At 38.6% G+C, this 13,097-nt stretch overlaps 1 protein-coding gene across 5 annotated transcripts in view; it reads right to left on the reverse strand.

Moving 5' to 3' along the window:
- Window positions 1-3,019: 3,019 nt before the first annotated feature.
- The window catches only part of LOC103129314 (cell cycle checkpoint protein RAD17-like), a 12,839-nt gene continuing 2,761 nt past the window's right edge, over window positions 3,020-13,097 (reverse strand). For 3 of the 5 annotated variants that reach the window (XM_016664975.1, XM_016664976.1, XM_016664974.1), the window contains 4 exons: window positions 11,249-11,377; window positions 9,043-9,163; window positions 7,528-7,585; window positions 3,020-4,194 (listed from right to left, as the gene is read on the reverse strand). In XM_016664975.1, coding sequence (XP_016520461.1) covers window positions 4,023-4,194; window positions 7,528-7,585; window positions 9,043-9,163; window positions 11,249-11,377 — 480 coding nt within the window. In that variant the 3' untranslated portion in view covers window positions 3,020-4,022. The remainder of the gene's footprint in view (window positions 4,195-7,527; window positions 7,586-9,042; window positions 9,164-11,248; window positions 11,378-13,097) is intronic. The other 2 variants (XM_007540356.2, XM_007540358.2) reach the window with 2 other exon arrangements.

Raw genomic sequence — 13,097 nt, forward strand, 5'->3', positions numbered from 1 at the left:
GTGGCCTTGGAAGGGCTGCATATTTCTAATCTCCTTGAAGATATGTAAACACAATGCTCTTCCCTCCTCACCTCCTCCTGTATCTATGGAGCTGTGGAGCTGAGCGCTCCTAAGGTCATCATGCCTTGATGACAACACCTTTATCGGACTTCTGTCGGGAGGCTGAGCAACGTGGTTCCATGGCCCTTTGACATCACCGCCTTCACTCATCTTTGTTTTGCCCTTTGTTTTGTCTGAATGTTGCCATCTGCCCCAATCAATCAATCAATCAATCAAATTTTATTTGTATAGCACATTTCAGCAGGAAGGCATTTCAAGGTGCTTTACATAATTAAAAAACAAAATAAAAACAGCATATGATACTGAATAAACAGTAAGAAAGAGAAAGAGATTTTGGAAAAAGAAAAAAAAGAAAAAGATTAAAAAAATACTTTTGTTACGGAATTTAAGCGCCTGTCGTTGCTGGACTCCGCCGTCTATTTAACACGGGTATTATCCAGGCCCCGTAGCCTAACAGGACAAGGTCTCCAACCTTGCAGCACCAGGCTCCGTTCACCTGTCACGCGAATTTTTGCGCTAGGACTTCGCCGTCCTACACGGATTTTTGTGCACTATTTTTACCTGTTAGTCTGGAATTTACAGGGTTTTTCTGTGCGCCTAATGACCCTCAATCACTCGCCACTTTTACATAAATAGATAAAAAGTAAAGATAAAAACATTGAAAACATCGAAGACATCAAAGACATTTTGCTGTCATGCTCTCTAACCCTAATTAGAGAGCATGTTTAGAGTTGCTAATTTAGGCATAAGCAACTTTAAACAGGTGGGTTTTAAGTTGAGATTTAAACGCACCAGTGTTTCAGCTGTTTTACAATTTTCCAGAAGTTTGTTTTGTGGTGCATAGAAACTGAATGCTGCTTCTCCTCGTTTGGTTCTGGGGTTGCAGAGCAGAACCAGAACTAGAAGATCTGAGGGATCTAGACGGTTGGTACAGCAATAACAGATCTTTAAGGTATTGTGGTGCTAAACCGTTCAGTGATTTATAAACTAACAACAGTATTTTAAAGTCTATTCTCTGACCTACAAGGAGCCAGTGTAGGGACCTTAACACTGGTGCTATGTGCTCTATCTTCCTGGTTTTAGTGAGAACATGAGCAGCAGCTTCTGGATCAGCTGCAGCTGTTTGATTGATTTATTAGTCAGATCTGTGAAGACACTGTTGCAGTAATAAATGCGGCTAAAGATAATGCATCCTTTCCTCTTTTTTGTTATAGAAACGGTGGAGTACTCCCTATTTAACCCAGAAAATGATTATTTTAGTTTATTAGTAATATCAGAAATTGTTGAGTACGCACTATTTAGATCAACATTATACAGCCCAAAAATAGAATTAGAATTAGAATTAGAATAACTACGAACTTGGAATCCAGAAATACTTAACAGGAACAGTCATTGCTTAGTTTCTATTACTTTTAACCCAGAAAAGGATTTAGATTAGTCACTCTTTAGTTTATGTTATCAGAAACTGTAGAGTACTCACTATTTAGAAATGGAATTAGATACTTAGCAACCCTGAACAGGAGCACTTAGTTTACATACTTTAGAACAACATTAGATTAGTTTTCTTTCCTTTGTTTTGTTATTTTGTTTGCATTTCCTTTTAACTCACGTAAAGCACTTTGAATTGCCTTGTTGCTGAAAATGTGCTATATAAATAAAATGACCTTACCTTAAAAGACCCAGACATGTTTCATCTTCAATGCTCTTGCTGATGGAAAGAGGTTTGCACTCAAACTCTCACAATACATTGCCTCATTCATTCTTTCATGTACAAGGATCAGTTGTCCTGTTCCTTTAGCAGAAACAGCCCCAAAGTATGATGCTGCGCCCCCATGCTTCACTTGTAGGTATAGTATCGTTTGGATGCAACTCACCATGCACTCTCCTCCAAACACGACAAGTTGTGTTTGTACCAAACTGTTTGACTTTGGTTCCATCTGACCATATGACATTCTCCCAATACTCTTCTGGAACATCCAAATGCTCTCTAGCAAACTTCAGACGGGCCAAGATAAGTACTGGCTTAAGCAGAGGAACACGTGTGGCACTTCAGGATGTGAGACCCTGGCAGCACAGTGTGTTACTGACAGTAGCCTTTGTTGTGCCAGTGACAGCTTTCTGCAAGTCATTTACTAGATTCCTCCGTGAGGTTCTGGGATTTTCGCTCACCGTTCATGTGATCATTTTGACCCCACAGGGTGAGATCTAGTGTGGAGTCCCTAATTGAGGGAGATCATCAGTGGTCTTGTATGTCTTCCATTTTTTTTAATTATTGCTTCCACAGTTCTTTTCACACCAAGCTGCTTGCCTATTGCAGATTCAGTCTTCCCAGCCTGCTGCAGGTCTACAATTTTATTTCTGGTGTTCTTGCACAGCTCTCTGGTCTTCACCATAGTGGAGTCTGGAGTGTGACTGTTTGAGGTTGTGGACGTGCGTCTTTTATACTGATAAGTTCAAACAGGTGCCATTAATACAGGTAATGAGTGGAGGACAGAGGAGCCTCTTAAAGGAGAAGTTACAGGTATGTGAGAACGAGAAATCCTGCTTGTTATTGACCAAATACTTATATTCTACCGTAATTTGCAGTTCTTAAAATAAAAGTGATTTTCTAGATATGTTTTCTCATTTTGTCTCTCATAGTCGAGGTCTACCTTTGATGTCAAATACAGGCCTCTCATTTTTTTTAAGTGGGAGAACTTTTCCCCCCACTGTAATTAGTGACCTCACTAATTGAACTTGGCAATTTTGAATATTTCAGCTAATGATTCACAGAATCACAGATTCACAGAATCAGCAGCATGCATATCATGCTTGTTGGGTCTATTGGTTTTCTATAACTTTACTAACCCTTTTAGAAACTTGCTTTCAGTGCAGAAGTTCAAATGTGAACAAAAACTGTGATTTATCTTGCTAGTGATGTGGAACAGAGTCTAAAAACACAGCTGCAAATAAAAACTGGTCATATTTGGTCTCAACTTTATTTGTATACTAATTACTAAAATATCTCTGGGGGAAAAAAAACTACAAACAAAACATCTTCATTTATGTCAATGGAAAATCATTTCAAAACATCTGAAATGGTCTTATTCCTGTGCAAGTGATGAATACAAACCAAATCAGAAAACATAAATATACCAAGACCTTTTTATACAGAATATAAATGTAACCCATGAATGTTACTTAGATATTGAGAACAAAAATTTTAGAACAATAATTACTTTCCATCCTGTTACTGTACTGCAAATAACAGAACTACAAAAAAACGTCTATAAAGTTGACAGGCTATTTGCTTGTCAATACCATTTCTGAAGACATTTTGAAACTTAAAAATCTCTTTCTACACCAGAATTAATCTTCGATTTCCCATTATGAAAATTTACCAATTGCAGTTTTGTTTTTATAAAACTATGCAATTTTTTAAAAATAATTTTACTGTCACAAAAACAATAAAATGTTTATAAAGGCTGAAAGGACCAGTAAATTTTCTTCACATCAACAGTAAAAAGAAATTGCAACCTTTTCCAATCATCATCCTTCACATAACAGAACATAAGGAAAAAGCCCTTTTGGTTGTTTTCTTCTTGAACAGAATGAAGCTGAGCAATTTTGCAAAGTTGTATCTCATCCACAATGGCCTAAAAATGTTATTTGGACGCAAAGTAGCCAAATCTGACTAAAATGCAAAGTGTGTGCAGCAGCAACAACTCACTAATTTTACAGCACAGTGGTAGTTAAAATTTCAGTTTGCTTTGCAATCACAGAATCTGTACAACTCTGGCTATCGAAGTATTCAAGCTTGGCCAACACTGGAGAGTAATCTCGACCACCTGAGTCAGTCTACAACAGAAAAAAAAAAAATTATGTTACGACTGAATCAAAGTTCAAATCAGATGTGGGAATGAAAGAGACAAAGAAATATTCTTACAGTAAAATGCAACAAATGAGTGCCAGTGGGATTTGAATCAGTCACTGTCATATTCTTCTATGATGACTTCCTCTTCCTCCAAGAGCGCTCGGTTTGTAATAAGATGGGACTGACAGACTTGCGGATCTTTCTCAATCCTGCAGTGCAATTCCTCTTCTTCCTCGATCTCCTGGCCCATCTCTTTGTCTCTTAGATTCTCCAGTTTTAATCTGAACACGTCACAAAGACAAAGATGTCGTAAATTTTAATTTGAAACTTTCAGGTTCAGTTTTCTTCATTGGTAACCGTGGATACATTTTAGCTGTGATACAATAAAACAAAGACACAGGATGCCAAACTTCTCACAGTTGTTCACTGCTTGCCCACAAAAATCCTGCAGGAGTGTTTTATGAAACCCCCCCCAAAAACAACAAAAAACAACATTGTTAGGAATTAGTCCCTCCAGGAAGTGGAGATGATGCAATAGCAACTGTAATGGATAGTGAGCTATTTAAAATAAATTGTCTAAATTATTTAAATTTGTAAACTAAAGTAAATTATTCAAAGTGAATTTTCTAAATTAAGAATGTTGCAGATTGTTTATAGATGTTTGTTTTGATTAGCATTGTTGGTGGTTTATATTTTTGTTTTCTTTTAATGGTATTTGTACTTTATAATGTTTTGGGTTTTTTGTATGTACCTCATGGGCTGCCGTAGGTAATGAAGGCAGGCCCTGTAACAGCTGGTAGAATAATTGTGCCCATGAATGACTTGAACTGTCAAGATGTGTTTGGCACAAAAAAATCAACACTTAGTGTTCCCCAGTGAAAGCAGCGAGGTACGTTTTGTTTTGTTTGTATTTTAAGTTTATGTTTTGCATTCTAATGTTTGTATATATTTTAGTTTTCACGGTAACTGAGGTCATTGTGGTGACTGTGATGATCATGGTTGATATTCATCAACGAAAATAAAATGCTGAAATTCACCTGTTGAGATTGGCTGAGTAATTCAAGTGCTGGGGAGTTGCTACAGCAACTATAAACTCAAATTTATCATTTGTAAATTTTGCGCAAATCTGACCAATCACCATAACATTTTCTGTATTTCATTCTTTTCTGAGTTAGTGGTATGGATCTGGATTTGCAGAGGTCCTGAGGTGATTTTTGTCACTGGTACTGCTCAGAAGGTTTTCATAGTCTGTGGTACTTGTTCTAGTTTCAGGCTCATGTTTAACATATATCCCATGATGCTACACAGTTGATCTGTGCAGCACCTCAGGAGCCTGACGCTGATGCCATGCAGGCTTCCAGCCTTCCGCACCTTTATCTTATGCAGCTCATTTCTCACCTGAAAAGTGAAATTGTACTCAGGCTCTTCCATACCCCCACTGATGTTTTGCTGCAACTGATCCTCCTGTGGATTTTTTTTCCCCAATTCCTGATCTTCCTTCTCTGTTCTTTCTGCACAGCTCTCAGCTCATTAAATAGGTTTGATCAAAATTCAGCTGAAAAGAATCGCCCTAACCCCTAACTTTGAATTAGATGAAGACCCTCAAGATGTTGGTCCTCAAACATCTTTACATCTTTGGTGAGGTCTTCAATGGATCCTCTGCAGCTCCCTCACTGGCCTAACATCAGGATAGGTAATGCCATTATCTACCCCACACAAACCAAACAAACAGACGACAAGATGACTGGAAACACTGTAGGGATTGTGTTCTTTGATTCCTTCAGTTTTTTGACACATCGAGAGACGAGCTCAAGATGCAAGCAGTGGACCATCACCTGTCCCAGTGGCTACTGGACTACTTTAGTAGCTGCTGATAGTATGGAAGACCCAGAGCTGCGTCTCTGACAGGGTGATTTGGAGTACAGATCAATGCAGTGGACTGCTCTGGCAACGTCACCATTCACTGTTTACTCTGCAGACTTCTCCATCAACTCCCAAGACTGCCATCTACAAAGTTTCTCTGCCACAGACAGCCTGAGTTCACTGTCTGTACTCAGAGTACAGACAGTGAACTCAGGACTTTGAGGATTGGTCCTGCTGGATCATCTTTTTTATTGTCACTTGTAAGTCTTTATTTATTTATTTATTTTTTACTGTCAATTCTTGGATGAAACTATGGCTGCATGAAATATTTTAATACTGTACTAAGAGTGTAATAGCGGTCTTCCAACCAATCCCAATACCTAGCTTCAAAAATACTACATTAAAATTGAAAAAACATTTGGAGCAACAATGCACAACAAAGTCAAAAAGCTGACAAGCAAGTCCCAGCAGGTGGAGAAGAGAGATGCGACTAAAATACAAGCGGTCTCCCACCACAATAAACAAATAACAAAAGCTGGACTTCAGTCCAAATCCAATCAGTGGGGGAGAGTTGAAAAAGTTGGTTGGAAAATATGTAGTAGAGGAAATGCTGCCCTTAAATATGATTGACTCGCCCTGACTGACATTTTCATGTTGAAGCAGTGGGGGTTGTTGTCAATAGCTGCCAAATGTAGCTAATAAATTAACTTGTAATCTAACTTAGTTAAAATAAGATATTCCTTTATTAATCCCACAGAGGGGAAATTTGCATTGTTACAGCAGAACAGAGGACAGAGCAGAACCAATATAAAAATCTATTTATACAAAAAATACAAGTGAATATAGAAATATTGAAACAGTATAGTATGAAATATAAAAAATAAGTACATTCCAGGTGTATATGTTAAGGTAGGCAGATAGGTGATGTTACACATAGATTAAAGTAAATAAATAATAAATGAAATAGTAATGTAAGTCATATTGCAAATGGTGACAGATAGGTAAGTTGTTATACATGAGGAATTTGTCATAAGTGATTAAAACAAACAGGTTTATTGCTTGTAAGTTAGAACCAAGTTAATTTTTCAAGGAGCAATCACTAATCAGAAATTCAAGATACCTATGCCACCCTGATCAGGAAATCCACAAATTGAAAGCCTTTAGAGAGTTCTGATTTACTATAAAGAGAGAGATCATATTTCTCCTATTTTAGTTTCCCTTTATTAGCTTCCAGTTAAATCCAGAATAGAATTTAAGATTCTCCTTCTCACATGCAAAGTGCTTAATTAAGCTCCATCATTCATCAGAGATCTGATTGGTCCATATGTTCCCAACAGAGCACTTTGCTCTCAGACTGCAGGTTAACTGCTGGTTGGGAGGCAGATTCTTTTATCATCAGGTTCCTCTGCTGTGGAACCAGCTCACAGTTTCACTCTGTGTACTTTTAAGCTCAGATTTAAAACTTTCCTTTCTGATAAAGCATATAGTTAAAAACAATATTTAATCTGCAATATACAATAGTCAAGTACGAGTTGGAATAATAAAGTTAATTAATTATTTCAAAAAGGACTTTTTCACATGGGTTAAAAAGGAGGAGTTTTTTCCCTTTGTAAATTAATCATTTGAAGGTATATCTTGGATGTACTTAGGTTATCTTAAAGCTTTCTGTGTTCAATGCCGTCATCCGATTACCAAGGCCTATAAAATATCTACAAAATTTATAATACATGAGGATTAAAAAGGTTTCGTACCTGCCAGAACATGTCCTTAGTGACATCTGACCAACATCTTGAATAACAGCCATCTGTGCTATCAGGAAAAAAAGTAGGATGTTACTTTAATCACCATTAATTAACTACCAGAAACATCTTTTATGGTTCACAATTTATTTCCCTAATCCTATAATTATTGCGTCCAGATCAATTTATTTCACCCGAGTCCCAGCCATGTGATTTAGAGTATTGGTCAGTATTGTAGTATTGGCCGAGTCCCAATGCGATACTTCAAAAAACATTTAGAAAATGAACCCCCTAGATGAGAGCATCGCCTAATTTGCATATTTGATTATGTGAGCCAGGATATTTAGAAATGAATATAAACATCGACAATGCAAAAATAATATAAAATACTTTTTAAATCACTTTTAAAAAGTATTTTAACTACAAACAAACTTTACTAACTTGTGTGAACCTACACTAAATAAATCAGTTTTGTATAATATCAAAATTAACCAAAAGACAGTTATCAGAGGCATGTACAGGGGAGGAGGTGAATCAGTGATGGAGGTTGGGTCAATCAAATTTATTTTTGGTGCGACAGTTTTGGTAAAAAAAAAAAAAAAAGCAAACATAAATAACTATATTTACATTCTATTTACTGCAATCCAGAGCAGGATCAATGGCAACTTTGTGCATGTGTGATTCTATTGCAATGTGTAATGGAGTGGAGTGAGTCTCCTCTGCTCTACTGCAGGGTGAGAATACTGTCAGTCAGACAACAGGCTGCCCTCCCCGCACCTTGGAGGTGGGAGGGGTTCATGGCAGCTCTCACTGCTCACTGTAACTGAAGTACTATCTATGCTTTTCTGTTTTGTCACCAATGTCTCCAATAATGATGGTTTGAAATGACTAAATACAGCAGCAATGTCACCAAGTTGGCAGCAGTGCTGATGCTGTGTTCTGCTTCACATTACTAAAGTTGGTAGGCTGAGAAACCATGCCTGCAGAGAATTGTATGCCCTGTCGCGGAAACACGCATTGCTCTAAACTCTCACTAAAGTGAAGCCACACTCTTCATTGCTGCTGCACACATTTGATGTGCTGTGCAGACACTGCAGCCGATTCCATCGTAGGGCTTCAGTGGCTTCTTCAGTCGGCTGACTGGGAATCATAACTAGGAATTGAAAATTAAAAAGATTATCGATTCTCAACCTTCAATTCTCAATAAGTATAATGGATAGGTTTTTGACAGAGCTTTGTGTGTTTGAGTGTGAAGGGTAAGGTTTTGTGGGGGAGGGGGATTTTCTTAACCAAAGGGGGCTCAACAGAAAAAGCTTGGGAGTCACTGGTGTTAGGAACTATCTATAAAACCACAGATCTGAAAGATAAATGAGGCACAGCAGTTTAAATGTTAAACGTTTTTTAACATTTAAATAAGACACTTTCATATTTTAGTTAGTAGTTGTTATTTTTGGAAACGTAACTGTTATTACAGTAATTTTATAGTACAGTAAAGACAGTAACAGTGAGGCATCCATTGCGTGCTACCTTGACTCCTTGTAGGGTTACAAAGTTTGGCCAGGAAAGGCAGCAACTGAGTCTGTAGACTGACTGGTGTAAGACAGAAGCTCCTGAACAAAGATTGCGCAGCCACACAGTTGTCCTGGTGCTATAAAAAGAAATATTTATTAGTATTTATAAATGGAAATCCTGAATCCACATTGATCAATTGTTTTCAGTGACACTGATTCAGAGATTTGTGTATATTTAAACATAATAAAGGATAACCACATCTGTAATTGTATTTTTAGCTTTATTTAACCAGAGTGCTTTTATTCTTTGCTTAACAGGTTTAAAATGATTGGGCTTTGGAGGCACTTGTGAGGCAGCTCCAAAAAACAATTTCAGTAGCAAACTGAAGGCTACTCAAATATTCATGAGACCATTTCCAAAATAATAATAATAATTTAAATCCATCTATTCATCATTTGTAGTCAAGACAGAAATTTTAGTCAGTATTAAATAAAATAATGCTATGGTAGTTGAGTCTGGGAAACAACATATTGCTCGTGGTGGATCTAGAAAAATATGCATGGGGTGGCAAGAGATGGAAAGTCCATCTGGTGCCCGTTGCCATACATTACTGGATTGGACAGCAGCCATCGCCGCTGTGATTGATGCGCCACTAGTATGCATTGAGTCATGTCCACAAAGCCATACTGTTTCAATGCATGAAAAGCAGGATTCAATCACAAAAATATTTGTAGCATAATCATTTATTATCAGATTTCTATTAAATATGGCTTAAATTAAAGCTGAGAAAATTGCTAATGTTTCGATTCATACAATATGTATTCTCCTGGATGTAAATCTATAAATAGTTTGTTTTCTGTCAGCTCTGCCAAGATGCAAGAGAGGACGAATTTCTCTTATATCGGTAAAGAATAACTAGCGTGAAAACGCAGGCTAGTAAACAAGGCTCCACTGAGGATAAACAGCTATGGCATCTGTAGGTATCAACAATAAACTTTACATTAGCGCTGTTGTAAACGAATATTTTAGTAATAGAGTAATCTATCGATTATTCTTATGATGAAGTAATCGGGGAAAAAAATGACAAAATAAAATATTGGTAAATCTGGCATAACACCAGGGTTACTATCAGTATCAATATCAGTCCAATTTGTCATATTTGAGCATCCCTAACATTTAGTTTTCTGTAGTTTATAAAATTAACCTGTCACAATAGCTCACTTTCTAAGTTAATCTGAAGAAAAGTTATACAAAGATCTGACATTATATTCAATTTAATAATAAGGAGGCAGTGGGGTGCTGTGGTGGCCAGTGGTGGAGAAAGTACTCAAAAATTGTACTTAAGTACAGTAACGAAGTACTTGTACTGTGGCGCAGGGGAAAAGCACGACCCACGTATTGAGACCTTAGTCCTCGTGATGGAGGTTGCAGGTTAAATTCCTGGCCTGGCAACATTTGCCGCATGTCTTCCCCCCTTCTCATTACCCTGTTTCCTGTTGAACTACTTTCAAATAAAGGCCACTAGAGCCAACAAAACCTTTAAAAAATAATAATAAACAAAACCTTTAAAAAATAATAATAAAGAGTCAGGCTCACAAATACACTTATAAAAAATGTCTATGCTCCAGCTTTTAGTTTATGTGTTCATCTTCGGTGAGTTTAACTCTCACTTTGCACCATACCTGTCAAGCTTTTGATAATACGGGAAATGTCGCTTGGAGTTGGGGGGGTTGGAGTGGTGGGGGGCAGGCGAGTGAACAAATGTAAGATGGGGTTGGGGAGGAGGAAATGGACCACACATCTGCTACTTGACCGACAGATGCACATGCAGTGTGCGGGAGTGAGCTATGCGTGAATGACAGACCAAACCACTCCTCCTGGCTCTGATTGGTTGTTTTGGTTCGGAAGCAGGGTATTTTTATAAATGCTATTAGAGCCACAGGGGGATGTGATTTTTTCACAGTTTATCTCTCATCTTCTATTTACAGGAATTAGTGAGATTTTTAACATATGAAAATGATACATCTTCAAAAAAGTTACACATTGTAGCTTTAATGTCCAATTTGCCACATCTATTTCTTGAATTCACGGTTGCCAGTTAGTGTGGCTACAAGGTGGCAGCTATGATCCCATACCACCCAAGAAGATATGCCCCTACATATTGCATATTTACATGTACCCCTGAAATCCAGATGACAGCATAGCTTTACTAAAGACATACCTTTTTGTTGACTAGACACCAACTGGGTTTGTGCAGCGGTCTGAAGCCAACAGGAAGTTGACAAGAGTTTGAGTGGATCAACCCTCTGGTTGCCACTGAAGATCCATAGTCCCCTATTGTGTGACGAATCTAAAAAGAAAGACAGTATCTTTAGAACACTGAAAACTAGTCATCAGACAATCCACACAGGACACACAGTCGGTAGAATCGCAGTCGGTAGAACAACAATCAATTTATTCATAATGCTCTATATATAAAAAAGAAAAATCAAAAAACACACACACACACAGAGCTGCAGAGCTGTCCACTGACCACTACCTGGTAGTGAGTTGGCTCTGGTGGTGGGGGGAGGAAGCCGGTCAGACCTGGCAGGTCCAAACATATTATGAGGGTCTGCTGGGAACGTCTGGCACAGTCTTCCATGAGACAGAGCTTTAACTCCTACTTCGGGAGAGCTTTGAACATGTTTTGAGGGGATTGAGGACATTGAGTCTGAGTGGACCATGTTCCGCATCTCCATTGTCGAGGCGGCTTATTGGACCTGTTGGTTGTTGGTGCCTCTCAGCAACCTCGGGTGGTTGCTGAGGCAAAAACTCAGGCATGAGAGGAGTTTGGAGAGGCCATGGAGAAAGACTTCCACACATCTTCGAGGCAATTCTGGCCCACCACCCATAGTCTCAGGAGGGGAAAGCAGTACAGCACCTGTTTATAGTGGGGATGGTGTGCTGGTGGCCTTGACTCGGGACATTGTGGGCCGGTCAACAGAATACTTTGAAGACCTCCTCAATCTCACCAACATCCATTGAGGAAGCCGAGCCTGGGGATTCGGGGTCAGGCTCTCCAATCTCTGGGGATGAGGTCACCAAGGTGGTTAAAAAGCTCCTCAGTGGCAGGGCCCCAGGGGTGGATGAGATTTGCCCAGAGTTTCTTAAGGCTCTGGATGATGCGGGTTGTGATGGTTGATGCGATTCTGCAATATTGGGTGGACATCGGGGGGAACTGCACCCCCTATTTGAATAGGGGAGGAATATTGAAGCTTTTATTTTGAAACTTTCAGTAAGCTTCATGTTAAATGACCACACTAATTCAATGTGAAAAAAAGAAATAAGGTGAAGTTTGAATTAAGTTTTGGTGATTTAAATGAGAATTTGGTTGAAAATGTTTAAAATGTATTAATCAGTAAGATATGACAGGATGCAACTTATCAGCTCTATCCAGCAAAAACAAAAACAAAAAGATGAAGCTATCTGGGACAGAGTGGCATGGGGCAATGGAGTAGAACGTAAAGACAGGCTGTGAAGTTATCACCTCAGCATAAAGATGATGTTCATATGATGTGCCGAACCATGCACCTAGGATTTTGCAAAGATTCTCAGACAACAGCCTAAGAGTGTTGCAAATGCAATTTAGTGACAACATTCTTCCACAAAGTCCAGGATGTTATTCAAATGTCATAAATTCACATGTCCACTACAGAAAATGTACTGAACACTGCGTGCTGAAACCACAAAGGGTGAGGAAGATGGCTGATTAGATCTAATTCCTCAGAATTCCTTGCACTGGAGACACCACTCCTGGAAACATGACTGCTTAACCCTTGCAATAAAATTCAGAGCTGATCAGTTAAGAACTGATCGCCACTCCAAAAGAAAGATCTGAATCCCAAAGTCTTGTCTTTTGAGTAAGCCTTGACCAGAGACATAGCTAAGAGCAGAGGTTACCAAACTGTGGGGGGCGCCATGGCATTGCAGGGGGGGCGCGGGAAGCCGGCTGGATGAAAAAAATAAAACATGAACACTGTATGCGCTGGGTTTTTACCTTAGAATGGCCAACTACTATCCCATATTTG

This window comes from Poecilia formosa, unplaced genomic scaffold (genome assembly GCF_000485575.1).
Source record: "Poecilia formosa unplaced genomic scaffold, Poecilia_formosa-5.1.2 Scaffold535, whole genome shotgun sequence".
NCBI classification, from domain to species: domain Eukaryota; kingdom Metazoa; phylum Chordata; class Actinopteri; order Cyprinodontiformes; family Poeciliidae; genus Poecilia; species Poecilia formosa.